This window comes from Aspergillus pseudonomiae (genome assembly GCF_009193645.1).
Source record: "Aspergillus pseudonomiae strain CBS 119388 unplaced genomic scaffold BDV37scaffold_52, whole genome shotgun sequence".
In the NCBI taxonomy this organism is placed as follows: domain Eukaryota; kingdom Fungi; phylum Ascomycota; class Eurotiomycetes; order Eurotiales; family Aspergillaceae; genus Aspergillus; species Aspergillus pseudonomiae.
In genome coordinates, this window is record NW_022476044.1 from 53,206 (window position 1) to 80,986 (window position 27,781).

Below are 27,781 nucleotides of genomic sequence, written 5' to 3' on the forward strand. Positions count from 1 at the left end.
CCTCGCGACGAGCTCTGGAGTTGGTATGCCAAGTTCAAGAACTTCAGCTTTGTCTTTCGGACAGCAGACGATCCGTGGTTCAGCTACAATTTCCACGTATAGTCGAAAGCCATCGTCGGAATAAGACAGATACTAGGTTCTCGTCTAGCTTGCTGGATTCCCCTGCCTGGGTCAGTGCCAGCGGCTTTGTGGACAGCACGTATCCGGACAGAACGAACAACACGCTCACGGCGAAGTGGCCGCCCAAGAAGAAATTCCGCAATCCTGGCAGACAGACAAAGTAGTGCTGGTTCTCGTAACCATAGGCGTTCTCAAAGGTCCGGTCTTGTGAGATCGCCCCGTGCGCCCACAGTTGATGATGCATCCAGTACACCAGGACAGCGGCAAATCCCCCTCGAGATATGCGATGCGTCGAAGTGGTTTATTCGCACCGTTGGATCTGGTCAAACTGGCTGGTTGAAGGATGTCTATATACCATCTTGTCGCGCAAATCTGGGTGGATGACAGTTTCCAAGTGTGGGTGGTGTCTTGTCAGTAGCCTTGCTCCAACATATCGTCATCCTTTTTGGTCTGCGTCTGAAGCATCGATCTCCAGAAGAAGAAACCAACGGCCGGAGCAATTGGAAGCTATATCCAGCCGACGTTGTCAAATAACCGCCGACTACTTCGGTAAATTCATACAGTTTAACTAAAACATATTGAATCGCCAAGTTAGAAAAATATAGTATTTGGCTAATGCGTACAGACATGTTACATAGTTCTATTAGTATTGGAAGTTTCAACCAATTGCCACTTAACACCAACAGACATGTTCTGGGTTTTCACTCTTGTATAAAACCATTACCATAATTTTGAAATATTTCGAATATTTTTAATATCAAAAGTGCTCCGCTCTCCCCTTGCACCCTCATTTTCTATGACCTGTGTGGTACATCGCTCTCCGACAGGATCCCCCTTACGCCGATCAACAGTCCATTCACCAACCACATCTCGCCGGTGCAGTGCGTGATCCGCGGCCGCATCCGAACTTTCAGAGTATCGCTGATCGCCTCATACGGAGTACCGCATCAGGAATCTAGGCCGTTTTCGTCAAAGGGTGGTCCAATTGCTGCATCTTTGGTGTTTTGATAGGCGGAATATATACGGTGTATTCGAGCTTTATCGAACGGATAGAAAGCTTTAATGCTGAGTTGGTAGGAGCCACATTAACTAGTTAGTTAACTAGTTGTCAACATTGACTCATGTAAAAAGGGACAAGGTCACATGTGGATCGACTAACGATGTCACGAGAACGGGTTCGGTTGCCCCGTTTTGGGCCAGATTCTTGAGGCCCATTCCCGCTCGCAGTGTTTGGTTTGTTTGCATTGCGATAGACTCTTCTAGCCATCATAGCTCTGTCAATTCTTCAAAGACAGCATATCCTGCCAAGACTCTCCTATAAATAGAATCAATCATGGGAGATCCCCATTGTAATCTAAGCATCGTTCAGTTGTACGCTAGAATAACAAAGAATTAAATGTTGTCTATCATTATCTATCTCTATATACCGCTTTTCCTGTAAAACCCTTCCCATATAACACAATCGTAGAAAACTTAAATATCAGACACAGGTATACCGTATATATTAAGGCAACAGCGCGTAGTGATGGCGCTTAGTCAATGTACTTGGGAAGCGTCTTCAGGATGCCGTCCCGGGCGATGTCCTCCATCGCGGTGGTGATTTCCTGGATGAATCGCTTGTCGCCCCGCAAATCGTCACCGAACAGGCTCTTGATGCTGAGCAGCTCGGCCGGGTTAGTACCTCCTGCGCGGGCCTTAGCCTGGAGCTCCTCGCGCATCGGGTCATCAACCTGGAACTCCTTGCCGCTGTCATCGACACCCTTAATGTAATGAAACCAAGCGGCTGCGACAAAGCACAGGCGGCGGAATGGGCCAGTAACCCAAATCGCCTCCGCGATGGAGGGCATGATAAACTGTGGGATCTTGCCGGAAGCGTTGAGGCAGATGCGCGGCAGTTGGTCCATGATGGTTGGGTTGGAGAAACGCTCGATGAGGGTCTTGCAATACTCATCAATGTTGACCCCCGGAATCTCGGGCAACAATGGCTTCACCTCGTCCTGCATCATTTGCCACACAAACTTGCTGAACAGCGGGTTCTCCATGACCTCGTGGACATATTTGAAGCCGGCCAGCTGACCGGGGTAGCCGATGGCCGAGTGGCTGCCGTTGAGCAGGCGGAGCTTGTGCTTCTCGAACTCCTCGACGTCGTGGACATTCTTGACCACCTGAGCACCGACCTTCTCAAAGGGTGGGCGGCCATCGGAGAACTGATCCTCAATCACCCACTGCATAAAGGGCTCTGTGACGACAGGCCATGAGTCTTCAATGCCAAAGTTGTCTGCAAGGGCCGTTTTATCGGCGGCGGATGTCTGGGGAGTGATACGGTCGACCATGGCGTTGGGGAAGGCGCCTTGTTCAGCAATCCACTTCGCGATCTCAGGGTTGCGGAGGCGTGCAAAGGACTCGAGCATGTGGCGGGTGATGGATCCATTCTTCTGCATGTTGTCGCACGACATGACGGTGAAGGGCTTGAGCCCTTGCTGGTAGCGGCGTGCCAAAGCGGCATAGAGGAAGCCGAACGTGGTGCGTGGCGCCTTCTCGTTGGCCGGTTGGAGGTCGAATTGAATGTCAGGGTGCTCACTTTGCAGCTCGTGCGTGTTCTCGTTGTAGTAGTAACCGCTCTCGGTGATGGTGAGCGACACGATGTGCGTATCGGGGTGCGCCATCTTGGCAATGACGGCCTCGCGATCGTCGGGGGCAAAGAGATAGGAATTGATGCTACCAACAACATGGGCAAAGCTGCCCTTGGCCGACCGCTCGATGACAGTGTAGAAGTGGTCCTGCGATCCTAAGGCGTCGCGCATAGTGGCGTCAAAGGGCTGCAAGCCAACACCGCAAATTGCGTAGTCAGTCACACCATGTTTCTCCATCAATTGGTCGACATAGACGGCCAAATGAGCTCGGTGAAAGCCGCCGACGCCGACATGGACAATTCCTTCCTTGACGGCGCCACCGCGCTGGTAGGTGGGAGCTTTAACCTGGGCTTCACCAGCCGCCGCAATTTGCGGCAAGTTCTTGCTGTTGAGCTTAAGGGGAGCCATTGTGAATGTGTGAGGAGGGAGAGAGAGGGACAGAGAGAGAAAGACGAATTGAAAGGATGACAAGGGCGAGAGGCGAGAGATAAAAGGGGTTTTTGGCTGGGGCGCTGACTCGAGGGTCACCGCCAGTCTTTGACCGCTGATTAGAACAGGATTACATCATGTGGTGGGGAGGTGAACTCACGAGGTTCTCGAATTTTTCTGCCACCTGGAAAAATTCTGAAAGTACCAGTTGAATTAGATAAGCGTCCTTTCGTTTCTTTTTTCGGTTGCCGCTATCGGTCGCCCGTATCACATTTAAACTAAAGCTGCTTAAGGTTTTCATGCACGAAGTCGCTTTTTGTCAATGGAACAAAAGGAAAAACTCTGAGACCCACCTCGAAAAAACCCTAAAAAGTGTCAGCTGTTCAAAATAGACAACGATATAGATCTTTGGGAGTAAACTCCCACCATACCGGACCTCAATCCAAGCCAAAGCTCGAAAAATAGGAGAGAACAACTGGTGGCAAACTGGGACAATCTTGGATTGGGATGATGGCAAAGTGCCGGGACACTCTCCACAACCCCAGTGCTTTCTGGACCCACGAGAGGGCCGGGGCAACCCACTGAGCCATGGAACATGGCCGAAGCTTCTCCCGAATGCTGTCGTCACTGTCAATCGCCGTGGGAACCTGCTATGTCCCAAGGACCGAAGTGGGCAGGAGGTGATCGGGCCGAGATCGTATTGGTAGCATGGTGTGGGTTCCAGGCACTGAACCCACATTATCCGGGTCAAAGGGGCGAGCACGGTTGGTATTGTCAACATGGGGGGGTGGCTCCTGAGACCCTCTTCACCATCGATCCCAATAAAATGCCCAGTATCATATCGGTCTCTCCGAGTGTGAGCATCAGATCGCGTCTGAGCACCGCCCCGTTATTCAAATCAGTACGGATACAGACCGGCTATACACTATCACCACACCGGAAGTTATCTAAGGTCTTTCAGACAAGTCTCGCAGGAGGCGAGCTTTGCGTAGCAGCGTCGAGAGCTCCTAGAACAGAGTTTCAGCATCACGGAGCTTTGACTGGGGTTGACAGGAAGTTATACACATATTATTCGTAATTGAGTGGTAGATATAGATGGAGGTATACCTGATAAGGAAGTTCCCAGCAGCTAAGAAGGTAAGTTGATTGTATGCTACAGTGAGGGGTCTGTACAACCCCTCCCACCAAAGACCCACGTGATCTTCGGCCGAGATCTTGTCAGCTGAATTTAACTGCCACGCATACAACACTATTTCCACTGCCGAACTGCTTCTTCCTCATGACTCGCATGAATGTGACATGTAGACCTGCATGTATCATATAGTACCTGACACCCTCCTCTGCAGACTAGTGATACCTATCGACACCCGCATCAAACTCGACAAATGGCCTCATCAAATTCAGGTATGTCTGCTCGATAGCGAAATGCATAGATGTCAGTCTGAAGTCTCTCGTGACCACGGAGCGCTGCCGGATGAAGCGGCGGTGTGCGTTTGTTGAGCTTGGAAGTCAGCTCCAGCTCCAGAAGGATGAAGACAATCCCTTAGTTCTCAATAGTGAGACACTAGCGCAAAACTTTACGGCCCCTCAGCGTCGATACCTCGCCATCATATACCTCCCGGTCAGATGGAGCCCACTTATGTCGGCATGTTGGAGAGAAAGAGGTTGTTGTCGATGCCACATCTTCTTAAACCACTAGGATGCAAATCACATTTTCCAAAGCCACGATGCAAGAGCAGCTGTCATTACCTGCCTTCACAGCAGGAGAAATCAATTATGGATCAGGGGTGGCGCAAAGCGAGCAGACCAGGGTGATTCGTCGACACGTCCGTTGTGAGGTGGTGTGGTATGAGCTGATGCTAACCAAATCTGCGATATCTCAATCTATTGAACATCGCATATTGAGCTACCCATGATGGTGTCTATCTCCAAGAATCTTCTAAACAACGACATGTTCACACGCTCACTCGGTATAGCGGGACAATGGACGGTCGGGGCAATTGTTTCACATCACCACATAATATTAAATTTTGCACCGTTTAGAGGAAGCATCTGCAATGTCTCTTTGGCTATGCCAAGTTGAGGACGGAACCCCAAGGCCCCTTCAGCCAGCCGTCGATGTATGTACTCTAATCTGCTGTCACCTTGATTCTGGGACCCTGCCAGCGTTTGTGGCCCCGGACAAACCAATCGATAATAGCGAAGAAAATCACCGCCAAAAAGACAGGCGCAGCATAATTCATGTTCTTCGCTGTCACAGGGTATCTCGGGGGAAATGGGAGGAAGATGATAATGTATATTCCGTACATGATGACGAAAATGTTGAGCGGGATCCCCCAAAGCCCCAATCGGAATGAGCCCCAACGCACTTCTTGCGGTGCGCGGATGCGCTTAATTAGGAGGAAAGTGATGGGAATGAGATAAGAGATATACTGGCCCAGAGTTGTCAGAGACAGGAGCGCATTGAAGGCCGTAGTGGAGCCGATGTTGATCAAGGCAAGAAGCACGATACTGGATGAGACTAGAAAAAGAGCGCGCAGGGGAATTTTGTGCCAGGAGGAGATATGTACAAAGTAACTGGAAAATGGGAGACCTTCGTCGCGGGCAAACGCCCAGGTCAGCCGGGTCACCGAGGCCAGCCCATTGAGCAAGGCCACAAACCCCGGCAATATGAACATCATCAACATTCCCGAAGCAGCTGCATTCGACTTCGTGGCTGCATACAAGATCTCAAGGAGTGGATAGCCGGTCGGAGTATTGAGAGCGTCCTCTACGCTACCCATGGTGTACAAAAGACCGATGGTGAATCCCAAGGCAACTATGCCATTGATCAGGACGCTGTAGACCATGGATCGGGGAACTGTCCGACGGGCATCCTTAACTTCCTCTGCCATATGAACCACCCCGTCGAAACCTGTCCCAGCACGACAGTCAGCTTGTCTTCTCTTCCTTTGCCACTAGGAGAAATATTGATGAGGGGAGAATCTAAAGCTGGACTATACCACTGAATGTATAGACTGCAGTCAAGAGACCAATCGACCAAATGACGCCATCATTTTGCCAGCCGCTGGTGGAGTTCTCAAAGTAGGTCCAAACGAACTCCGAAGAGTTGCGAGGGCCCAGCACAACTAAAGTAATCAGGACAGCAGGGGAAAACACGATATGAATAATGCCACCGATCACTTCCACGGCGGGCAGCAGACGGCGACCGTAGATGTTCACGGCCAAAGGGATCAACAATACCGCCCATATAATCAAGGTGGTATGCCAGGGCTTGGGGATATAGCTCGGGTTGCTCTGGACCGCAAGGGCCTTAATTTGGGTTCCAATCAAAAAAGGCGAGGTGGCGGTATTGGCCCACCAAGCAAAGATCTGCCATCATGTTAGAGAGAGAGCCATGCAAGTAGACCAGAGTGTTAGGGTGCCAGACTGTAATCCATCCTGTTCTGCGCTTAGTGAGCATGCATCGACACAGAAGTATGAATCTTACCTTGCATAAAGCTCAGGAATCGAGGAGCGCACGGAGCAAGATCGTAAGTCCAATGGTACTGAGCTCCAGCCACAGGGGTTCTATTTTGCCAACACGTTAGTCGAAACGGATTCATCACCGGACCTATTAATCAAGCAGTCCACCAACATCGATGCAAGTTCGGCCAGCGAAAGAGCCATTGCCAGCGACCCGATAATTGTCAAGATCAGCCCGTAGATAAGGGCCACAGGGCCACCATTCTCTAAGCCCGCAGACATGCTAGCCCCGATCGCTTCCCAAGAGGCTTGCAGAGTCGCGGCAAAGGCCAGCATGGGAAGGAACCCGAGATATCGCTATTTATAGTTTAGAAAGGCCAATACTTAGATCCACTAATTTGGACTTGGTTCGATAACCATACCTCAAGCCCTGGTTTCCGCTGAGACCCTTGACTCTGAGAAGGTGAAGGCTTACGGACGGTATCGCGAGGCAACTTGTGTTCGCCATAGCCGTGGGCCATTTCAATCTCATTGTATTCCATTGCTGTGACCGTTGAATGGGCTGTATAATGCACGTTCTTCCGAAAGAAAAGCCAGCGGGGGGTGCGTGGTTGAGAGCAGAGTATGGGGGGAAATGCTTACTGAAAAACAAAAAGGAGAAAGGAAAGAGGAGAAGAGAAGTCACCTATCCTCATCCTACCGACTGCGCTGAAGGTACAGCCTACTATGGTCATGGATGATACCCTGTCCAACCTCTGAGCTTTAGTCCCATGTAGTAAAGATCATCGAGGTTCTAGCCCTGGGCGGCGTCACACAACCAGAGGTAAGGCTACACTAAATATTACCGATACAGATTAAGAGCCTACCAGGAGATGTTTTAACACACTCAATAATAGTCTCATCTAATATGCTGTATCGATTTCTCTTTGTTGGAGTATATTGTGCCGTTTCATCTCGTTGACTGCGAGCTACAGATTGGAAGGAAATAGGTTGTTATTACACGACTGCACGCAATCCCATCCGAAGAGAACAAGGAAGAAAGAAATGAATACCCCCAGGACAAATAGATTTCACATGAATCCGATCAGGGGCATAATCCCGCGCCATCTAGAACATGATGCCACACGCACATCACTCACTCCCTCCCCTTTCCCTTTCCCTCTCTCTGCTTTAGTCCCTTCTCAATCCTCATGGAACCTTTTACCCCATGTTATCCTCATTTTCGTAACTCTGACCTTGGTTGTCTATTCCATTCCACGATGCCTATCAAGACTGATCCCCTACCCCCGCTTGAAGAGACAGGGGTGGACAACAATGGGCCCCTGATATCAATCGTTACGTTTATTTCTTTTTCTGTCACATTCATCGTAGTCCTCATCAAGACTTGGTCCATGGTATATCTAAAGCGGGTGGTACTTTCCGTCGATATTCCAATATGGGCCAGCACAGTGCGGCTTCCATTCCATGCAACACCGTCTCCAAATAACAACAAGGGATTCACTCTCCACAGAGTAGAGCTAATATAATAATAGATATTAGCGCTTGTTCAAAGTCTCCTGATACAGTTTGCCGTCGATCGTGGACTTGGAAGGCATCTCGAAGCCCTCTTTAACAGTACATTAGATAGGAACAACCAGGTGAGTCTGTCTTTAACCTTGAAGCGTGGTCGGAACCAGGAATCCAAGGATCCCCGACGCACTTAACTTCTTAAAAACACTACTCAAGACTCACCTTTCGCGGTAGCTAATGGAAGGATTTCCACAGCTGACCTATGCTGCGCAAATTATATTCTTTTTGGTTCTTGCCCTTACTAAAGTATCGTCGAGCAATTTGATCTTGTCGATCGACCCAACCCAATCCATTAAGATGTATTGCCACATTACGCAGATGGCCATTGCTGGATGGACAGTGTTGGCAGTCTTTGGATTCGCCTTCCAATGCCAAACGCCACGTTGGCAGTATTTTCCTAGTCGCTGCCTTGGAGAGGTGAGCCGAATTTGAGGAATTGATCTTGGATCCGAGCCCTACGCTCAGACGTCCTAGGGAGCCATCATGTATCCGATTGTGGCTATCAACATGCTAGTCGACCTAGCGCTTGTGGCTCTACCAACAGTCATGCTTTGGAACGTCCAAATGCCATTGGCTCGTCGCGTTAAGCTGATTACAGCATTTGCGTCTCGCATTGTGTAAGTCTCACGCACATGTAAACGGAGTAAATGCATTGCAACTACGACTGATTATGAGCAGAGTCGTTGTTGTTGATGGTTTCCAAATATCCCACCTGGGACAATACCTACATTCTACCGACCCCACGTGTTCGTCATAACTTCCCTCCACATATCCGGAATCCGAACTTAGCTGATGCAAACATTTAGGGTCGATTTTCAGGGTAACTGCTTGCAACCAGTACGGCATTTGAAGTTTCTCTCGTAGCGTTCCTTCCATACGGGACGTGTTTATTCTCCGGTCTGCTAACTTTGCATTCCGCCGAGCAGAGTGATGATGAACGCCGCCATTATTACGACGTGTATCCCCAACTTGTACCGTGTCATGAATAGCCTGGCCCTCGGAATGAACAGAGCCCGAATCCCTGAGGAGTTAGAGCTGAGCTCATCGAAGAAGTCTCATGGGGCAGAGTCTGGTTCCCACGATGTTGCTTCTCCGGTATCCAGCTTCCAGGCCGGAAAAGGTGTGCTCAAGGTCCTCTGCTACCCCCGAGATGCCGGTACGAGAGAAGATAGTAAATGTGTGCAGTGTGCCACTGTTTATGCCGGTGACCACGATGGGGCTGAAAGCACTGAAAGTATCATTGCATCACATGATACAGCCTCGGATCATGTCAGTGCACTGGAAGATGAAGATTATTCCCAGTGCAGGATACAGAATGACAGCTAGTAATTGAGTGAAATAGGGAAACGACAATATCTCAAATTCAAGTTTAGAGTCTAGTATTGTGAGAATATATCTCTTTCGTCAGTTCGTCTGGTTTTTGTATGCTAATGAAAACTTGAACTAGTTTAGCGTGCCACTCTCTATAAAACTCAAAACACGGGGGAAAAATTTGCTTGGCCCCCAAATTACTCCGTAGCGTCCTGCCTCGGATGCTTATAACAGTCACTGCTGTTCCCCTATCGAGATTCCAAACTGCTTTCGCTTGTATGTCTTGGATTATATTCCGAGGCAATTGGGTAGAATGGCGCCATGGGTACTTACCACCTTGTCTCTCCTCACTACAACAATCAGTATTCTCATCAAACCTACCGGACACCCAACACTTCTTGAAAATGTAAAGCACAACGTACTCATGCTTTCTCCATCCCAGGCGGCGATCCTGGTCGGATTAATGCTCCTTGATTTAATTGGCTGGAGACTCTTGAGCCTCGCGGACATACACGCCGGCTTAATGATTCTCAACCATTATTATTTCACATCGGGCCCGTCTGGTCTCGAGCACAAACTGTGGTGGCGTTTCACGCGGCGCGCGTTTCTCATAGTAGGAACAGTTCCACTGTACGTGATCCTGCTAAGGTCCGAGCATTCTCCATGGATCAAGATCATCGTGACACCGTTGGTCGCTGATTCTATGGTGGCCGAACTGTTATCTTTACACTGGGACGCTTCGGATGAAGACTTGATCTATAATCGAGACTGGCCTCGTAATACGCTCGTTGTGAAGCCTGCTAACCCGCCCACTCGCAACCATCACGAGAACCGGGAAGGTGCAGATGAAAAGAAGAAGACAAATGAGAACAGAGATACGTCGTCATCTGTCACCACAGAGAATCTCTGCGAGCGGGTATACGGGCTCTGGTCGCCAGTAGCCGAGGCAGATGACAAGCAGGATCCACGATCCTTGCCTCCGAATGATGCCAACTTAGAAAAGATTTTCTCTCCCACGTACCAAGCCCCGGGGTGCAAGTGTAGGCACTGGCGGTGTCTCATCTATCGGGTAAAATACCTCGCCACTCGAATTGTCCGTTGGCCACTGTTATTTGGAGACCTGGCGTTGATCACCTGGCTACTGCACCGCGACCTGCAGCCCGGGACGCTCCTAGTGGCGGATGCCTTGCTAGACATCCGCCTGTTAAAGGATCTGCTCACCCTGTCGTACTATGCATGCATTCTTTTCGTCGGATGCATCTCTGTTGTGGTCGCTGTGAGGCTGTTATTCCGCCTGATGTGCCAACATATGTCCTTCTTACGGCGCATACAGCAGTGGTTCCAAGACCTTGCCACTGCGGCTCCAATCACCCACAAAGCCACCCGCATTTTCGGATTTATGATACCCCATATTCTGATCTTCTACGTCTGTAGATATCAGATCACGCAAATCCCACCGTTGTCACGGAATATCCTCTCGATTTTCATTGAGCTCATAGTGATTCCCATCTTTTACGCCATGATGTATTTGCTGGTCTGCGGCAAGGAAGCTAATGAGGGTATCCCTACGGACCCTGAACTCCAGCCCCAAGCCGAGCCAACGTCGGATGCAGGCTCAGGTCCTGATAGTACCTCCCAGGATAGCAATAAAGACGCGGGCAAGGATGCACCCGGTTCCCGCCAATCGGTGGATGGAGACCGCTTCCATATATTGCGACTTGGCTTGCTTATGTCCACCGCGACCATCTGGTTTTTTTTCTGTCGTTAGGATGTTTAGATAGATATGAGCCCTATGCCTATATACAGAGTGGTCAGCTAAATCGCTTTCTCGCAGTCTAGTCTCAAAATCTTGTTTGGATCTATCATTTCATCAACTCCGCCTAGGACCATGTATATCCGCTCCACTGGGCCAGCTATGCCGATTATGTGAGCTACTTCTGTAGTGTAGTGGGGCTTTGACAGAGCTCTTTAAGAGCTGATAGCATCTTTGGCAACTACTTTACTCCATAAGTTGTCGAAATAAATAGCAGAGGATAGTCACAGTTGTGTGTTGATCTTGTGAAGAGTAGTTACGAAAGAAATGCATCACAGGCAATGCTTTCTTATCTCACGTCACAAGATAGCCAAGGATAGCATGCCGAAAGAGGACAAAGCATTAGCAATTTCAAACTATCGATGTTGTTGAGTTGGATGCTTACGTGAGAATGCCTTTCGCAACGCCGTAGATTTGATCAGACTTTAGAACCGGGGGTCTGTGACAGATCGGTATCTGCACACGATCCATAGCACTACAAGAGCTTTGACGTTCAATCGATTCAATCCTGTACACCGCTAGCACGCAAGAAGCAGATACCTGTCCCACGACACGGCGACAGCTGCTGGCGGATTGGGATCTCAACCGGTGGCACCCATGCAACTAATTGATTTATTCTGTTCACCCGTCAGGCTTTGGTATCCAAAACAAACTTACTCAATTGGCTCCTGAAAGTTAGGGAGGGATTAATATTCTTTACACAAGTCCTCTAGGCATAGTATTCCTAACACTGCGCGATATTACGTACCCATGTTGGCCTTCTATCACTGTTCTTGCTCATGACCCAAGATGATTATTGAGATTCGCGTTGTCTCTAGGTAGGTAAGCCGGGGTATGGCCCACATTCCAACATGCTTCATAAGAAAGTTATCGGTAAGAATGCAACTTTTGGGTGAAGCACGTAACAGGGGTCAAGACGTGTTAAGGAATGCTATTCCATTACGTATGTGCCACTGTCTGCTTACTGTCAGCACCAAGAAGCTCACTTTGACGGTGGCTCAGCCTTATCAAAAAGCTGATCAATAGGTTCTGTATAGCAGATGACAAGTACAATGAGTCAAGGATTTAGAATATCATAATCTAGGTTCTTACGGAGAAGAATGTATTGAATTCACATTCCTTTGAAGACAAACATAATTCTGGTCCTATTGTCTTCTAGAATACTTACCCGGATTCCGAACGGGTTCCATTGCTCGGAGTTTTATAACGTAATTGACAACAGTCGATGAAGATCTGCGAGCCACCAAACTGTAATTCCATCAATTCTTTAGGCACTATTTCTGAGGTGAAATCTTAAAATATTAGCTATAATAGAATACAGAGGTTCGGAAAGATCACAACTATTAAGACTGAGATAATTTAATTGTAAATTATACTATATTCTTCTAATGGCAATTGTTAAATTTTAGAAATATTAAAAACTTGCCGAAGTTAGAAGTATTCAAAATAGAGCTTTTTAGAATTCCACTTGAGGGATCCTTTTGCCATCTTTGGGAATAAGTATTAATAATAGTATTATAAAATCTGTAAATATGTATTCTCTTTGATTTTGGCATTTTATCTTGTTCTTTCCTACAGAGAAGATTTACAGTTTTTAACCATTGAGAGTGGGCGGTGCCAAGACCGTACAGATATATATCCGCACAACATTATAGATGTTTCCTTGCAGGGCTAGAACAACTTCAGGTGGCTGCCAAAAGGTAACTAACTGTTTGATAAAGTAGAACATGCCAATTTCTCTTTGCAATTATGGTGTCATTGCATAATGCATAATATTTGCTACTATAGTTTCTACTCAGGAATCAAGGATTGGAAATGGAAAGTTCTGCAATGTTGTTGGCACCCCGCTTCGGAGCGTCTCCATGGTAATCAAGCCACGGAAACGTTTCCGTTATCTATTTGTCCACCCATTGGAGCTCCACAGTTCAAATCAAGCTACCCTAGCGACAACACAGATTGCACAATCTCTACACAGTACTTGAAGGACTATACTAGTTGACATATAATGTGAAGCGTATACAATTCCAAGCAGTCGAGATAAAGTTGTTAGGATCGGATCGTAAGCAGCAATGTGATTATGTTCTTCCCTCCATTCCATCTAGGGTTGAGACCGATGTCAGGTATCGCGGTACATTCTTCAGTCTGGCAAGTCCGGCGGTGTACTTCAGACTCCCCACCTGGTTCATGGAGTGGTATACTAATTACCTAATGGTATCACGCCTTCATGATAGAGATGTAGCAATCGCGATATTGCGGACTTCAATTAATATAAATTGATAGGGCAGGTTTCTCTCGGCAAGAAAGAAGCGTCGGCTGGGCGGTGCTTGTACCGAAGAAGCATAGCGGGGACACGATTAGTCTCTGCCGAGTCTGAATATTGCGGAGGATCGCAGTTCAGGTTACATTGAGCCAGAAAATGGTACAATTGTGGGTAGAGGGGGAGGGAAGGGTTGAACACGAAGTACACGACGAGGAAAGGTACTTGGCTATTGATATGATGTGTATTTATAGTCAGCAAATACGAGTTCACGCCCCAATGTGGACGAGTACAGTCAGCAGTCCGAAACAATGCTTTTGTTGTTGTGTTGGCATTGTTTGTTCTTGGGTGCCTTGGCATGCAAACCAGACAAACAAACATCGCAAAAAAGACAAACAAATCGTAGGAACAGAAGGGGGAACAGTTCAACATCTCACATCAAATCGACATGACTTAAACCCGGTATCTATATCGAACCGAAGAGCAAGATGCAAGTTGTCAGCGACGTATCCTGCACGCCCAAAATGGCAGCCTGATTATCGGCTTGGCCTATTCGGTGTCGCGTCCCGAATTAGAATAGTGATCTCCACATCCCCTGACGATCCCATCTCACCTTGCATTCTGATAAGCCAGGGCGCGCGATTCCCCCATTGCACCATGTAACTATGCGCTGCGGGCTTGGCCGGATCCCCTGGGGACAATCCAATCATGCTGGCCCGGCGAGGAGGGTCCCGACGGACGTCCGGTGCATTCATTGATTGCTCAATGGCATGCAGAGTCAGCTGCAAAGCGATGACACTGCGCTATCGATAACAATTACGCGAAGGCTGGTCGTCTAGTCTGGAAATAAATACGCTCCGCATTCGCCTTCTTCGTCTTTCCCCTCTACAACCATTGTCCGCCATTAATCCCAGTCCACGATGTTCTTCACCCGTGGAGCGCTTTCGCTCGCAGTGCTTTCACTGCTCAGCTCCTCCGCCGCAGGGGAGACTTTCGAGAAGCTGTCTGCCGTTCCCAAGGGTATGCGCCCCTTAGTCCACCTCATGGCCGATAAGCATGAGCTCTAGAAGTCCTCGGTCGCAATACTAATTGTCTACTAGGATGGCACTACTCTAGCACCCCTGAAGACAACACCTCGGTTTGTCTGAAGATCGCCCTCGCGCAGAAGGATGCTGCTGGCTTCGAAAAGGCCGTCTTGGAGATGTCCGATCCCGACCACCCCAGCTACGGCCAGCACTTCACCACCCACGATGAGATGAAGCGCATGCTTCTCCCCAGGGATGACACCGTTGATGCCGTTCGACAGTGGCTTGAGAACGGCGGCGTGACCGACGTTAGACAGGATGCGGACTGGATCAACTTCTGTACTACTGTCGAGACCGCGAACAAGCTCTTGAATGCTCAATTCAAGTGGTACGTCAGCGATGTGAAGCACGTCCGTCGTCTCAGAACCCTGCAGTATGATATTCCCGACTCCGTCGCCCCTCACGTCAACACCATCCAACCGACAACACGTTTCGGAAAGATTAGCCCCAAGAAGGCCGTTACCCACAGCAAGCCCTCCCAGTTGGACGTGACCGCCCTTGCCGCTGCTGTCGTTGCAAAGAACATCTCGCACTGTGATTCCGTCATTACCCCCACCTGTCTGAAAGAACTTTACAACATCGGTGATTACCAGGCGGATCCCAACTCGGGCAGCAAGATCGCCTTCGCCAGCTATCTGGAGGAGTACGCGCGCTACGCTGACCTGGAGAACTTTGAGAACTACCTTGCTCCCTGGGCTAAGGGCCAGAACTTCTCTGTGACGACCTTCAACGGTGGTCTCAATGATCAGAACTCCTCGTCCGATTCCGGCGAGGCCAACCTGGACCTGCAATATATTCTCGGTGTCAGCGCCCCACTGCCCGTCACTGAGTACAGCACCGGAGGCCGTGGTCCCCTCATCCCTGATCTGACCCAGCCGGATCCCAACGCCAACAGCAACGAGCCGTACCTGGAGTTCTTCCAGAATGTGTTGAAGCTCGACCAGGAGCACCTTCCCCAGGTCATCTCGACCTCCTATGGAGAGAACGAACAGGTAGGCAACTTCCTCATCGGTGATTCTTGAAGAAACACATACTAAATGATACCCAGGAAATCCCCGAGAAGTACGCTCGCACCGTTTGCAACCTGATCGCCCAGCTCGGCAGCCGTGGTGTCTCCGTTCTCTTCTCCTCCGGTGACTCCGGTGTTGGCGAGGGTTGCTTGACCAACGACGGCACCAACCGGACTCACTTCCCTCCCCAGTTCCCCGCCGCTTGCCCGTGGGTCACTTCCGTCGGCGCCACTTTCAAGACCACCCCTGAGCGCGCCACCTACTTCTCCTCGGGTGGTTTCTCCGACTACTGGGGCCGTCCCGAATGGCAGGATGAGGCCGTCAGCAGCTACCTCGAGACGATCGGCGACGCATTCAAGGGTCTGTACAACCCCTCCGGCCGTGCCTTCCCCGACGTCGCGGCCCAGGGCATGAACTTCGCCGTCTACGACAAGGGCACCTTGGGCGAGTTCGACGGCACCTCCGCCTCCGCCCCGGCCTTCAGCGCTGTCATCGCTCTCCTGAACGATGCCCGTCTCCGCGCCGGCAAGCCCACTCTCGGCTTCCTGAACCCCTGGCTGTACAAGACCGGCCGCCAGGGCCTGCAAGACATCACCCTCGGTGCTAGCACTGGCTGCACCGGCCGCTCTCGCTTCGGCGGCGCCCCTGATGGCGGTCCTGTTGTGCCTTTTGCTAGCTGGAACGCTACGCAGGGCTGGGATCCCGTCACTGGCCTCGGCACTCCCGACTTTGCCCAGCTCAAGAAGCTTGCCCTAGGCAACTAAGTTTTGTTTTCTATAGATATGTTAGATACCACTATGTACAATGTGTCTTAGATGTGTTCAATACAACTGTTCATAAATACCTACACTACGAATTTAAATAAGGTTGCAACCCCGGTTTGCTTACGTGAGGGTCAAGTATGGGGTACAGGAACATCTTCCAATAGACCTTAGTCTTACCAAGCTGACAACACATTAGCGATAGCACCCCACAGTAAGTGCTGGTCTGAATAATCTTCCAAGCCAAGAGTTGTGACTAACACTCAGCCTCATCGCCGTGAGAATACCTCCACCTGTACGTAACAGACGAAAACAACATAAACAGACTGAAAACTACCTGATATCATAAAAAACCAAAACCATGAACTATCACCCACCAATAACCACCAGTAGTATATACATCCACCCAGTTTGAATCATAACTCATTCCCACCAAATCCAAATCCACCCAACTCAACCCACCTCTACATTTACCAAACCAGCCCCTACAAAACCAACAAAGCCCCCACAGCAACAGCCCCCAGCTCCAAGCCCATATAACCTGTAATAGCAGGCGCAGCATTAACAGTCCCTGTCTCCCCGCCCTGCGCAGCGCTCGTGGACGAAGCAGTCGTACCGGCACTGTCATTTGCACTGGCAGAGCTCGAAGCGGATCTCGAAGCGGATCTCGAACTAGACCCGGCCGTAGACCGAGTTGCCTGGGCCGATGTCGTCGGCGAAGTCGCAGACCGAGAGGTCGAGTCTGCGCTGGAGCTGGAGCTGGAGCTTGAATCGGATTCGGATGTAGGAAGACCGGGGGATTCGGCCGTCGTGGGGCGCGTGTCTCCACTGGTTGTAGTCGCATCTGAGGTTGCGGGGGCGCCGGTGTTGAACATCTTGCTGTCGGCTGGCGTGTGGACGGTTACTCGTGTTGCTTCGCCGGTGCAGTGTCTGTATCGGTTAGTCTTGGGTTAACATATGGTATATAGAGAGATTGTGGGGGGGGGGATAGGTAAGTAAATACCCCATAAAGCCATTGCAGCATCCGACGAAGACGTTGCCGTCGAACTGACAGCGCTCGGCGAGGTTACAGCCGACTTGGTCTTATTAGTATATTTCCATCAAAACCAAGAAGAAAGGTAAGTAACTTACTCCCGCCGTTATCATGGGCGCAACAATTCGGCGAACATCCAGTCCCGCAACACTGTCCAAGAAAACACACTCCACCATCAGGACATGTACCTCTCCTCTCCAGACCGGCCTCCTCGATAGGCGTGAACTCCCTACTCGCCAGGATCGGGGCCCGGAGCGCCTGCGCTTGTTCTTGTTCTCCCCGCGCAGCAGCGAACGCGGCAGAAGCCAAGAGGAGCGAGAGTGTACTGGCGATATACATTCTTTACCAAGTTTATCCTGCTGTATGAAGCCCGGAACCACGGTACATAGACCCAAGACTAAGAAACGATGGAAAGAAAGAAAGAATCGCAAAGATCTCCACCTACTAGCAATGTAGTAGTATTTAAGCCCTTCAGCCTCAACGTGCCTCGCTTCCCGTCTCGTATTCGAACTTGGCACAGGCCCATTGATCTTCAGTGTTGGCGGGCTACTTGTGAAGATCCTAGTACGGAATAGGTAAAACGTCAGTTCGTTAATTTAGGGTCTCGTATTCAGGGTCTGTTTGTGTGTTGGGGTTGTCGGGGCTTGCCGATATGATATGCAGGGGTTGAGTCATTGGCTTGGGACGGAGTAGAGTTTACTGGATGTGACATTTTCCAGAACAATGTTTGCTAGTCATGGAGACTGTGTAAAGTAGAATAGATAAGCATTATGTTGGGTGGATACCATGGTATCCTGTCATTGATAGGTAGGGCTGTGGTGGATCCCCTGGTTGACTCCAGGATTTGTCGGTTACTCTATGTTCATGATTTTTGTAGAACTGACTACCTGACTCAGGTCTCTTGTCGAAAATTTTAGGAGAGGCTTTGTCTGGAAGCTTGGAATGTGTTGATTATTTACAATGGGTCCTACATTGACGTTGAGCGTGTCGACTGCTGGCAATATGTTGACAAGGCCAGCACTAGACGCTTGGCCGGTTCTCCTAAGTTCCGTCTTGCCTATCGCGGCCCTTCTACGTAAGAAGTAGCGCAAGCATACCTCATGTGCCTATTACAGAGGCGAGTAACGATTTGACAAGTCAAACCGAAGGGATGGTGACTGACCCCTACCACCAGCAGAACCGAGGCTGTTCACGACGATCAGTATAAGAGGACAGCACGCTTGGATGGGTAAACTTTCAACTAATGGTCCGTAGGTGGAGAGATGACATACAACCTCAATGAGATCAGCTTTTCTCTAGGTCACTGAAACGGGAAATGGACGGTATGTGGCTATAACTATGGAGGTGTTATTCTGCTTTGTTAATATGGTACTTGACTTCGAAGAAAAGGCGCAGGCACCGGTCAATACCGATGATTCCCTTTACAAACGCTATCTTCTTATGGCTGTCACTAAGATGACGTCTGTAACTACTCGGTGTCGTCTGCAGTTCAATACCCTCTGCACGCCCTCAATTATTGAGTATTGAAAGGCGAAGAGCAAGGATAAATGATAAAAGAAAAAAATGATACCTAGAGAATCTTGCATTGAAGGCATGACGAGGTTTTCATTGTACACTTAACGGCAAGGTAGGCCTCCCTCGCGAACCAATATCCCTGGTCTAAAAGTGTTACTTGAATTCTTACGCCCGTATATAACACCAGTAATAGCACTGTCATTAGTGGTGTTCATCTTTCTCATCCAATCCATCATTTAGCCTACAGATGTCCAGGTCACTCTGTCCTGCACTAGCACCCTGCCCAGCCATCTAACAGAGAGATATCTGAGCAAAATTCTCATGCTCCCAGCTAAATTTGGACATAGGTGCCTCGGAGCTGATCGCAACTCTCTTTCCTACAGCTGCACAACCATTGCGGAGCTTACTGGGTAGTGCCAGGCACATATTCACATTAGCGCGAACCATTGGAACGACCAGTGAAGCCTGGCGTCATGGTTCATTGACTGGTGAAGTTCCTGACTCTTCCGTATAGATGTCGCAATGCAATAAACGTGAGGATAAGCCATAGAAAGGCTCGAGGCACCACTGAGAGCAAAGGGAATACTTACTGAGAATCCTGAAGTCTCCAAATTGCCTAAATATGCGTTTCTACTCGCAAAGATGAAAACCAAAAGCCTAGTGCTGCGTCACCAGTAATAAGAAGCGCTGGTTAGAGAGTTCAATGCGCGTTCAGAGGTCAGTTCTGCTAAGTGCTTGCCTCCCCCTAGTTCGATGACCAAGGTATACCACCAGAAATCCTCTCTTGTGAACCTCAATGCAGTCGTGAAGTCCCAATACTCATGGTACCAGCCTGTGGATTCCCAGTCAAGGAAGCCTCTAAGCCGCCCCTTGTTAACCAAGATATTATGGGGTTTAAGATCACCATGAGTAAAAACAATGCGATGAGACAGCTTACGCATAAGCTTGGTGCACACGAGTGCATCGTTGAATGCCATCTCAGATGAGAAGCCACCTGACCAAGATGGTTGTATGAGATACTCGTTGAATTCTTGTTCGCATTCGAACGGGCCGGCATAATGATTAGGAATGCGGGCACTTCTGACTGCAGTGCCCAACAAAGAGCAGATTCTGTTTCCACCCCACGGATTCTGCCATCCTCGTATCACTTCTAGATAGCCTTTAAGCTCCCGTGAAATAGACTCTTTGTCTTCGTTATTAAGCGTCTCGTATACTTGACCCAACTCTTCGCCAGGCACGCGAGTCATCAGAATCGAGACTGGTGCGTGTGGTGTGTCAAGACGCTCGCCATAGCAGAGGACTCTTGGAACTGGAAGACCCGCTCTCCTGGCGATTTGCATAGCCAAGACTTCTTCTATCCGTGTACCATCGGACCATTTCAAGATCAGTACAAATGGAAGCTGGGCAATCTGATTATCGTAGGGAATTCCAACCCAGCTGTAATATGATCGAGAAAATTGTCGCATGTAATAATGTAGAAACCCCCAAAACCAGCGAAGAAACGGGCGTGTCGGTTGAGAAGTGGCTGGCATCTGGTTTCTCGACGGAGGCCCCGATATTGTTCGGCCATGTATATTCTGGCATGAGAAAGCGAGGCAGTAACCACTGTTTCATGACAGGTAATGAGAATGACACAAGCAACTAAATGAGTAAAGGTGGTACGAGAAAAGCAGCGTCATGCAGACACGCCAAGATGGTGAGAGCGGCTTTGGCTTTCATATGGAAGTTGAGAATCGTAGGCAGGTTTACATTGGACGTGTAAGGGAGCTATACCGGAAATGGAAAGGCTGGCACGGGTCCACAGGGTCGTCACGTTTACTAAACCGAGGAATACGAGACTAGCTGGTGAACCTAGATCCTGAGGATTTATTAAAGAGAGATAAAAAAAACAAAAGTAATATCTGGTCTTCACGCTAATTATATAGAATACCTGACACAACGGCGTAGAGGATAATGACAATGTCTTCCCGACACTTAACCAATTGGTCTATTTCTTCTTCGAATCCGGCTCAACTGTCCCCTCATTCTCCAAGCGTTGCGCCACAATCATCTGCGCAATGGCATCCTCCGTCTTGAGATACGTGCGACTTCCCTGAATGAACCAAAAGCTGACAGACACCACCACCATCACTCCGAAGACGGCAATGGCGTAGTTCATATCACCCGCCGCTGGGTTCGGGGAACCGGGGAAGAAGAAGAATACTGTGGTAATAGCACAGTAGATCACACTGATCCAGTTCAGAGGCTTGCCCCATCGCCCGAGGTTGAATTCGCCCGGGGGCAGTTTATCCCGTCCGACGACGAGCAGAGCGGCGATGGGCATGCCATAGGAGATGGTGAGCGCGATGGTGCTCACACTGAGGATGGCCTCCAGCACCGTATTTGCGAACAGATAGAGAATTCCAACTAACGCGATCAGAACGCCCTGAAACCAGAGGGAGCGCGCGGGCACTTTCCACACGGGGTCCACGTGGCTGAGGTATCCGCTCCAGGGCAAACCGCCGTCGCGTGCGAATCCCCACGTCAGCCGAGACGCGGTCGTTAGGACACTGATGCCTTGTCCCAGGCCGTTAAAGATGAATAGTGCGATCAATGTTGCGCCGCCTTTTAGCCCAATGGTCTCGAGCATCAGTTCAATGAAAGGTAGTCCACTGGGTGAGTCGACCACCCTGTCCACATCCTGGATACAGAAGAGACAGACGACCATGAAGATAAAACCGGTGACAGCGCCAAGTAGCACAGCCAGCCAAATAACTCTAGGGGCGTTCTTTCGGGGGGCCGGAATTTCTTCCACCATGTGAATGACCGCGTCGAACGCTGTCAGACCGTAGGCGGCCTGGACGAGCCCTGTAAACCACACTACACCGTCGCTCCAGCCAGTCTGGTTGATCCATTTGCCGAACACGAAGGATGCTGGTTGGAAAGATAGATCTTTCTTCACTCCGACCGAGATCAGCAAAGCCAGGGACAGGATGACGAACAATCCGGTGAACCACACGCCGACGAAATTGTTGATCCAGGGGAGGATTTTCTCCCTCCGGCACCCTACCACATTGATCACGGTCAAGAGCAGCACACAGCCGATGTAGACGAGAAATTCCAGCCACCCGGTGCCGGCTCCCCCCCACGTGGGCTCGAACATGACCTTCATGCCAAGAAGAAACTCGGTCATGAAGGCGATTTGTGATGCGGTCAACGTCCACCAGCCGAAAGTGTTGATCCACGCGCACATGTACGAAGCAAAGCGACCCAAGGGGGTTTCCCATAGTCGGAAGACCCAGTACGCCTGGCCCAGCGCTGTCGGCATACTGCTGGCGAGCTCGCCAAGCGATACGGCGACACAGAGGTTACATGCTGTGACCAGCACCAGACCCCACAGAATAGCCACAGCGCCACCGTTGGTCAAACCGCTGCTGAGATCCTGAGCAAAAGTTGAATACGTTCCTAGATCGGTTGTCAATAACAGTCTTTCATCCCTTCTGTAGAGGGTCCATACCGAGGACGCAAAATGCCAAGGCTAACATGCTCCACATATCGAATTTACGCGTGAGGGCCTGGTCATGGCCCATCGCCGCGAGATCATGAGCATCTTGCACATCTTGATCAACCAAGTGCGGTTTAAGGGGGTCGGAGTTGGATTCCAGGTCCATACGGAGATTTGATCACGTATGACGAGATGATGAGAGTTCAGCCAAGGGGTGGACAAGTCAATTCGATGGGCAAGTGGTGTACCCTACTGTCCATTTTCTGCCCGTACTTTTTCTGGAGGAAAGTTTCCAAGAAGCTGACGCTGGGGGGTTCATATATCAAACCGGTCAGCTATACCCCGAGAGGGGAAGCAAGGAAGCTCTGCCCTCGGACCCCCTCAATTAGGGGGGCGTTGGATGGGTGCAGATGGATTAATCGAGGAGTTTAGTTTAATCAGTGGAGTTGGTCATGGTAGCGATCTTCATCAGTCATTGATAGGCAAGAATGATAAGTTGCGGGTAGAAATCGTGACGTTGGGCACTCCTTTTTTTTTTTTTTGCCTTTTCTTCTTAATTTTTCCACCGTAAAAAGTTTGCGGGGTTTTTTTTGTGTCAACTTCTCGGCAGGACATCCTAAGTGGGGATGGCGCTGTTTTGGCTGGCCTTCAGCACTGGAGCCATGGTTCTTCCCCCAGTATCACGGTTACATCTTCGGCTCTACGCACGGCAACAATGGTGATGCGAGGGAATATTCTACGCCATTTGTTCTATGCCAATATCCTATATAACCCCTATATTATTGAATGCGCTCTTTATTCTCTCCGCAGACACGCTCCGTGGATGCATACATTCAGCTGTACTCGCACGCCACGACAAGAGCCACCATACGTACATGCGTACACGATTCGGTATCAGCTCTGCAAAGTCAATCAGCTAAAACACTTCGCCACGTCCCGATTAGGAAAGTCTATGCGGCACATGATAAGCCCTGATTGTCGATCCGTCGACTATCTCCAACCCGTGCGATAACACAAGGCGAATGCGAATACCAGTGCATCTCAACTCGGTGGCGTGAAGACGCAGGTGGGAACGTCAGATACTGAGAGTTTCTTGTCCTCGTGGCCAGCCAGCGCATGGTATTGTCGTCTTCTCTCCAGCATGATCGGCTCAGGCTCATCTTACATCAGTAGCGTCTTTTAGGCTGAACCTTGATGATAGCCGAATCCGTCTGGGAAGGGGCACTGGAAATGCGGGGAAGCTCCAGACAACCAAAGATATGGCTTGTCGGTCCACTTGTCACCGATGTCTTCATGCCTATGGGGGCCTGGCCGTCTAAGATTAGTATTAACGGTTCATGACTTGGATATAGCGTATGCGGTAGCTATCTTGTTCACCGACTCCAATGTTTCCATGTTCCAACAGAGGTTTATCACAATTACAGTTTCCGGGGGATGTTGGTTTGTTCGAAGCTCGTCTCCTCCTACCCTTCAGGGAAAGTACAGGAAGCGATCTCCAAGTATCGAACGGATAGTTCTTGAACGGACTTTTGGCCGACTTCGGATACCAGTGGAAAGAACTGGCTAATCCTACCATGAGACAAGCATGTAGCCATGTGGCCAAGCCTTGCCTGACATCCGGTAAGAACGAATGCGGAGCTTTAAATTAGCTATAGTTTAACCGTGAACATCGCAAAAGTCAATTGGATCTGTTGTCCGAGGAAGCCGCCACTTTTTTCGGTGCCCTAGACGCCGAGCTCTCCACAACATGCTACATCCATATGGATATAGCATCCTCGTGGGAGTTGGACTCACCACGCTTGCATCTCCTGCTATAGATTATACTTAGCATTCTCGAGATAAGTGATTATATCTATATACCTGTGCAGCGCAAATTGGCGGCATCCAACGGAATCTACCCCCAATCACTATATCTAGGTTTGGAACGCCACTCCTGTCCCTCACCTTAGAGCACCCGTTCCTGCAGACACCGAATAGGAAGGTTCATGCGATACTACTGCTAGAAAGTGGAGACCACATGGGCTGCATGTTAGACTCCCAGCTAGAACTCTTTTCGGATCTTCCAAGGCTTCCTTGAGCTCGTTGAGCCAATCAAGTACTGGTCAGGCTGAGATCCAATTACCCTAATGTATCGCAGAAGCGCCGATATGCGATTCATTATCAACACGACCCATATTTGCTGTCATCATCATTATCATTGCTTTCTGATTTTATTGTGGAGTAATCTCAGAGGCTCCGCGGACCCATGGATCATTTTCCAAAGGGGGAAGGTTAAAGCTACTCCGGAGTATATCGGATAGCTATCAGGCACCAACACAGATTGAAATTCAACGCAGGGTGGCTTTTATCTTTCTTCAAAGGTAATTATATTCATCTATTCCTTGAGTTGGCTTGCATAAGTCCACTAATGCCAACCCCAGAAAGATCGAATCATCATTATTCATGTGAAATGTGGACGCTGACATTCAAAATGGCTACCCTTCCCAAGATCATATCCCACAATTTCAATATGTTACTCTTCTTTGGCCAACTATAAGGATAAGCTAGATTGCGGGGACTGCGACGCCCATATTTAACAATACCTACTGCCCAGCATCAAGAATCTTTCTCTCGTATATCTTGACAACTATCATCCTTATGAATTACCGCCACAGCAGTCGAAGCATGCCATTGCCAGCCATCTTGTTTTTGTGTGTCGAAATAATCAACATCTAAGAATCAGTGACTAACGGTCTATCGAATGTGGTAGTGGGTGCTATAATCAACGAAGTTTATATCTATCCAACGAGTAACTACCTAGGCATATACGCCGAACAATAAGAGCAAGAGCGTATGATTGTTCACAACGTCTACAAGTACATTCAAGTGCAAGCTAGCTAGGGCTTGTACTAAGTCATGATATGTAAGGCACCTAATCTAGGGATCAGGTGATACAAAGCCCTTTTTTACCAAAAGACCAATATTGCCCGCGAGAGGTATCTCGGGCCCTAGAACCTACTCAGGAGTGCACTAGATAGCCTAAGGTCACTGTGTGCCTTAAATAAGACAAGTCACAACCAAGAAGTGCAAATGTTGAGGATTGAGTGAGGTATCCCAGGCTTAATACATGTGGAGTCTAGTATGAAATTGCTACAAGACCTTTTTGAGTTATATATACTTCATGATCAACTCGTCAACCTACTTGAAACATCCAGTAACTACCTTGCTATTTATTCTTAAGTACGTAAGCGCCCTGAGGATCAAAGTGCTAGTCCACTAAGCCTAATCTAAAAGTCGACGCTAAGCCGAAATAGGTAGCCACTCTGTCGAGAATTTAGGTATGATCCTCCCTGCTCGCCGGTGCTCGCATCAAAAGACTAATTTGCAGATCCTATGAAATCCTAAGTCTACGTGGTTGCCATGTACTATACCATCCCTTGGGGGCCTCCGAGTTTCCGATCGCTGGCTGTAGATTACTAAGAATAGTACTGAGAATGTATCCTGTTTAGAAGGCACGAGTCATTTGGTGCCCCAGGCATCCATATATCGATTCAAGATACTTTCTACGACAATGTCGACATTATCCTAGACCTCGAACGACAGGGACTGGAATTTCTAACCAGAGTAATGGACTACGTGGATGACAGATGCCATCCGATTACTGGATATAACAGCAATGAAGTTTCAGCATGTATGCAGCTAATTGCTATTTTTCTTTCAACTGAGTAGTGAGAATTTACAAGAGCAAAGATAGCTTAGAAGACAGACACTCTGCAGCTCCATGTTTGCATCTTCGATTATCATATAAAAGTTTCAAGATTCTAGGTACAAGGCTCATCTCGAGACATACTAATGTACCCCCATCAATACCGTAAACCAAACCCTTCCAGGCATTCAACCGGGTCTACGAAATGCAATAATATATAAACAACTCAAGAGTGTACACAACACCAACCCCGAACCACAATAGACCACCCACCCATCGACTGGTAGCATATATTAGATCCAATCGAGTATTGATTCAACAGATCAACTCTGCGTGTCAAGCTTGACGCTCTTCCCGTCCATCTTCTTTATTCTCAAAGACTCAATCTCAACGCCGGGAACAGTGCGTACCTAGACACCACATTAACCACATTCATAATAGGAGAAAGGGAGCAAAAGGAAAAAAAAAAAAAAGAAGAACCCAGGGGGGTAATACATTCAATGCAACAATATGACTGAAACGCGGAATAGTACTTCTCGCATAAACGCTCGTCCCACAATTCGTACAGAAATAATGGGGAACCTGCTCGGATCCAAAACGATAAGCCTGCGAAGCCCAAAAATTAGTCAAGATAATACCCTGCATAAAATGACACAATTAATGACGCAACAAGGATTCTTAGCATTCATAATGATAAAAGCAAGAAAGATAGAGTGGGGAAAAAAAAAAAAAAAAAAAAAAAAAAAAAAAAAACAAAAAAAAAAAAAAAAAAAAAAAAAAAAAAAAAAAAAAAAAAAAATAAAAAAAAAAAAAAAAAAAAAAAAAAAAAAAAGAGGGGAAAAAAAAAAAAAAAAGAAAAGAAAAGAAAACAACCTTCACAGTATCCTCCCTCGGAAACTCAAAATCGTCTATTTTCGGATAAACAAGCAAATAGCCATTAATATGGCAAATAGAGCCTGCGTCATTTACGATAAAATTAGCCCCAGTCCGGGACAATTAGGGGGAAATCCCGCATGCCATAATTCGGTTTAATCGCCGACGGTGAGATTTAATAGGATTAGCCAGGTTAAACCTACAGTTACACTGGACGACCTCCTGTTCCTCAATCGGCGGCGATAGGGAAAAGGAGTACTTGGCTTGGCCACAGTGGCAACTTCCTGCGTATGACTTGGCTTCTGCCATGGTTGAGGGGTGCTTAGGCGTCTGAGAATGTTGTTATCGCTCGGATCCTTGGAGGATCTACGGGTGGGGTTCCGCGTTTTATATACTCAGGATAACGGAGTTGTTTATTGTTGTTGCAGGGACTGGTCGTGTACGGTCGTGTTTTATTTTGCCGCCAAGCCGCTTAACGTGCTAATCGAGTAGTTAGTGCTGATGTGAGGGATCTAGGTCTGGCTACTGCCGAGCCGCAATGCTACAGCTATGAAGGCAGCGAGCTACTAATCGAAACTGAGTTTATCGGTTCGAGGGGAGGGAGCACTAGCCACTTGAGAGCTAAGCTAAAGCTCTGGGAGCTCGACGGGTTTCCTCTTAAGGTTAATAAGATAGCTCGGCCGGCAATTTCGGCTTTCCAAGAAGACACATACCTCGATCGTAGCTTTGGTAAAGTCT

At 48.8% G+C, this 27,781-nt stretch overlaps 10 protein-coding genes across 10 annotated transcripts; 4 read left to right on the plus strand and 6 right to left on the minus strand.

The window, feature by feature from the left end:
- Window positions 1-13: 13 nt before the first annotated feature.
- Window positions 14-635, minus strand: BDV37DRAFT_252619 (uncharacterized protein; the record flags this gene model as incomplete). The annotated part of the gene is made up of 1 exon (XM_032082455.1): window positions 14-635. A coding segment is annotated over exon 1 (281 nt), but the record flags the coding sequence as incomplete, so codon positions are not given.
- Window positions 636-1,165: 530 nt separating this feature from the next.
- Window positions 1,166-3,496, minus strand: BDV37DRAFT_161048 (mannitol dehydrogenase family protein). Its single transcript, XM_032079163.1, has 3 exons — window positions 3,343-3,496; window positions 1,280-3,288; window positions 1,166-1,209 (listed from the first exon to the last, which is right to left on the minus strand). The coding sequence occupies exon 2, from the start codon at window positions 3,159-3,161 to the stop codon at window positions 1,653-1,655; it is 1,509 nt and encodes a 502-aa protein (XP_031939630.1). The 5' UTR covers window positions 3,162-3,288; window positions 3,343-3,496; the 3' UTR covers window positions 1,166-1,209; window positions 1,280-1,652.
- A 43-nt stretch (window positions 3,497-3,539) lies between these two features.
- BDV37DRAFT_252621 (uncharacterized protein) lies at window positions 3,540-4,441 on the plus strand. The gene has a single exon (XM_032082456.1). It carries the CDS (start codon window positions 3,778-3,780, stop codon window positions 4,258-4,260), a length of 483 nt encoding a protein of 160 aa, XP_031939631.1. The 5' UTR covers window positions 3,540-3,777; the 3' UTR covers window positions 4,261-4,441.
- An 870-nt stretch (window positions 4,442-5,311) lies between these two features.
- BDV37DRAFT_272937 (putative amino acid permease) lies at window positions 5,312-6,983 on the minus strand (the record flags this gene model as incomplete). The annotated part of the gene is made up of 4 exons (XM_032084977.1): window positions 5,312-6,096; window positions 6,185-6,554; window positions 6,656-6,752; window positions 6,820-6,983. The coding sequence occupies 4 exons, from the start codon at window positions 6,981-6,983 to the stop codon at window positions 5,312-5,314; spliced, it is 1,416 nt and encodes a 471-aa protein (XP_031939632.1).
- A 663-nt stretch (window positions 6,984-7,646) lies between these two features.
- Window positions 7,647-8,102, plus strand: BDV37DRAFT_161116 (uncharacterized protein). The gene has a single exon (XM_032079164.1). The coding sequence runs from the start codon at window positions 7,692-7,694 to the stop codon at window positions 7,971-7,973; it is 282 nt and encodes a 93-aa protein (XP_031939633.1). The 5' UTR covers window positions 7,647-7,691; the 3' UTR covers window positions 7,974-8,102.
- Window positions 8,103-9,741: 1,639 nt separating this feature from the next.
- BDV37DRAFT_252625 (uncharacterized protein) lies at window positions 9,742-11,374 on the plus strand. Its single transcript, XM_032082457.1, has one exon. It carries the CDS (start codon window positions 9,841-9,843, stop codon window positions 11,293-11,295), a length of 1,455 nt encoding a protein of 484 aa, XP_031939634.1. The 5' UTR covers window positions 9,742-9,840; the 3' UTR covers window positions 11,296-11,374.
- A 3,143-nt stretch (window positions 11,375-14,517) lies between these two features.
- Window positions 14,518-16,456, plus strand: BDV37DRAFT_295464 (S53 family peptidase; the record flags this gene model as incomplete). Its single annotated transcript, XM_032089894.1, has 3 exons — window positions 14,518-14,617; window positions 14,698-15,674; window positions 15,731-16,456. 3 exons carry the CDS (start codon window positions 14,518-14,520, stop codon window positions 16,454-16,456), a joined length of 1,803 nt encoding a protein of 600 aa, XP_031939635.1.
- A 482-nt stretch (window positions 16,457-16,938) lies between these two features.
- On the minus strand, window positions 16,939-17,825 carry BDV37DRAFT_284799 (uncharacterized protein; the record flags this gene model as incomplete). Its single annotated transcript, XM_032087579.1, has 3 exons — window positions 16,939-17,383; window positions 17,457-17,529; window positions 17,585-17,825. The coding sequence occupies 3 exons, from the start codon at window positions 17,823-17,825 to the stop codon at window positions 16,939-16,941; spliced, it is 759 nt and encodes a 252-aa protein (XP_031939636.1).
- Window positions 17,826-19,558: 1,733 nt separating this feature from the next.
- On the minus strand, window positions 19,559-20,533 carry BDV37DRAFT_295465 (aminoglycoside phosphotransferase family protein; the record flags this gene model as incomplete). The annotated part of the gene is made up of 1 exon (XM_032089895.1): window positions 19,559-20,533. The coding sequence occupies one exon, from the start codon at window positions 20,531-20,533 to the stop codon at window positions 19,670-19,672; it is 864 nt and encodes a 287-aa protein (XP_031939637.1). The 3' UTR covers window positions 19,559-19,669.
- Window positions 20,534-20,933: 400 nt separating this feature from the next.
- Window positions 20,934-23,006, minus strand: BDV37DRAFT_252631 (putative amino acid permease family protein). Its single transcript, XM_032082458.1, has 2 exons — window positions 22,498-23,006; window positions 20,934-22,445 (listed from the first exon to the last, which is right to left on the minus strand). Exons 1-2 carry the CDS (start codon window positions 22,649-22,651, stop codon window positions 20,989-20,991), a joined length of 1,611 nt encoding a protein of 536 aa, XP_031939638.1. The 5' UTR covers window positions 22,652-23,006; the 3' UTR covers window positions 20,934-20,988.
- Window positions 23,007-27,781: the final 4,775 nt, after the last annotated feature.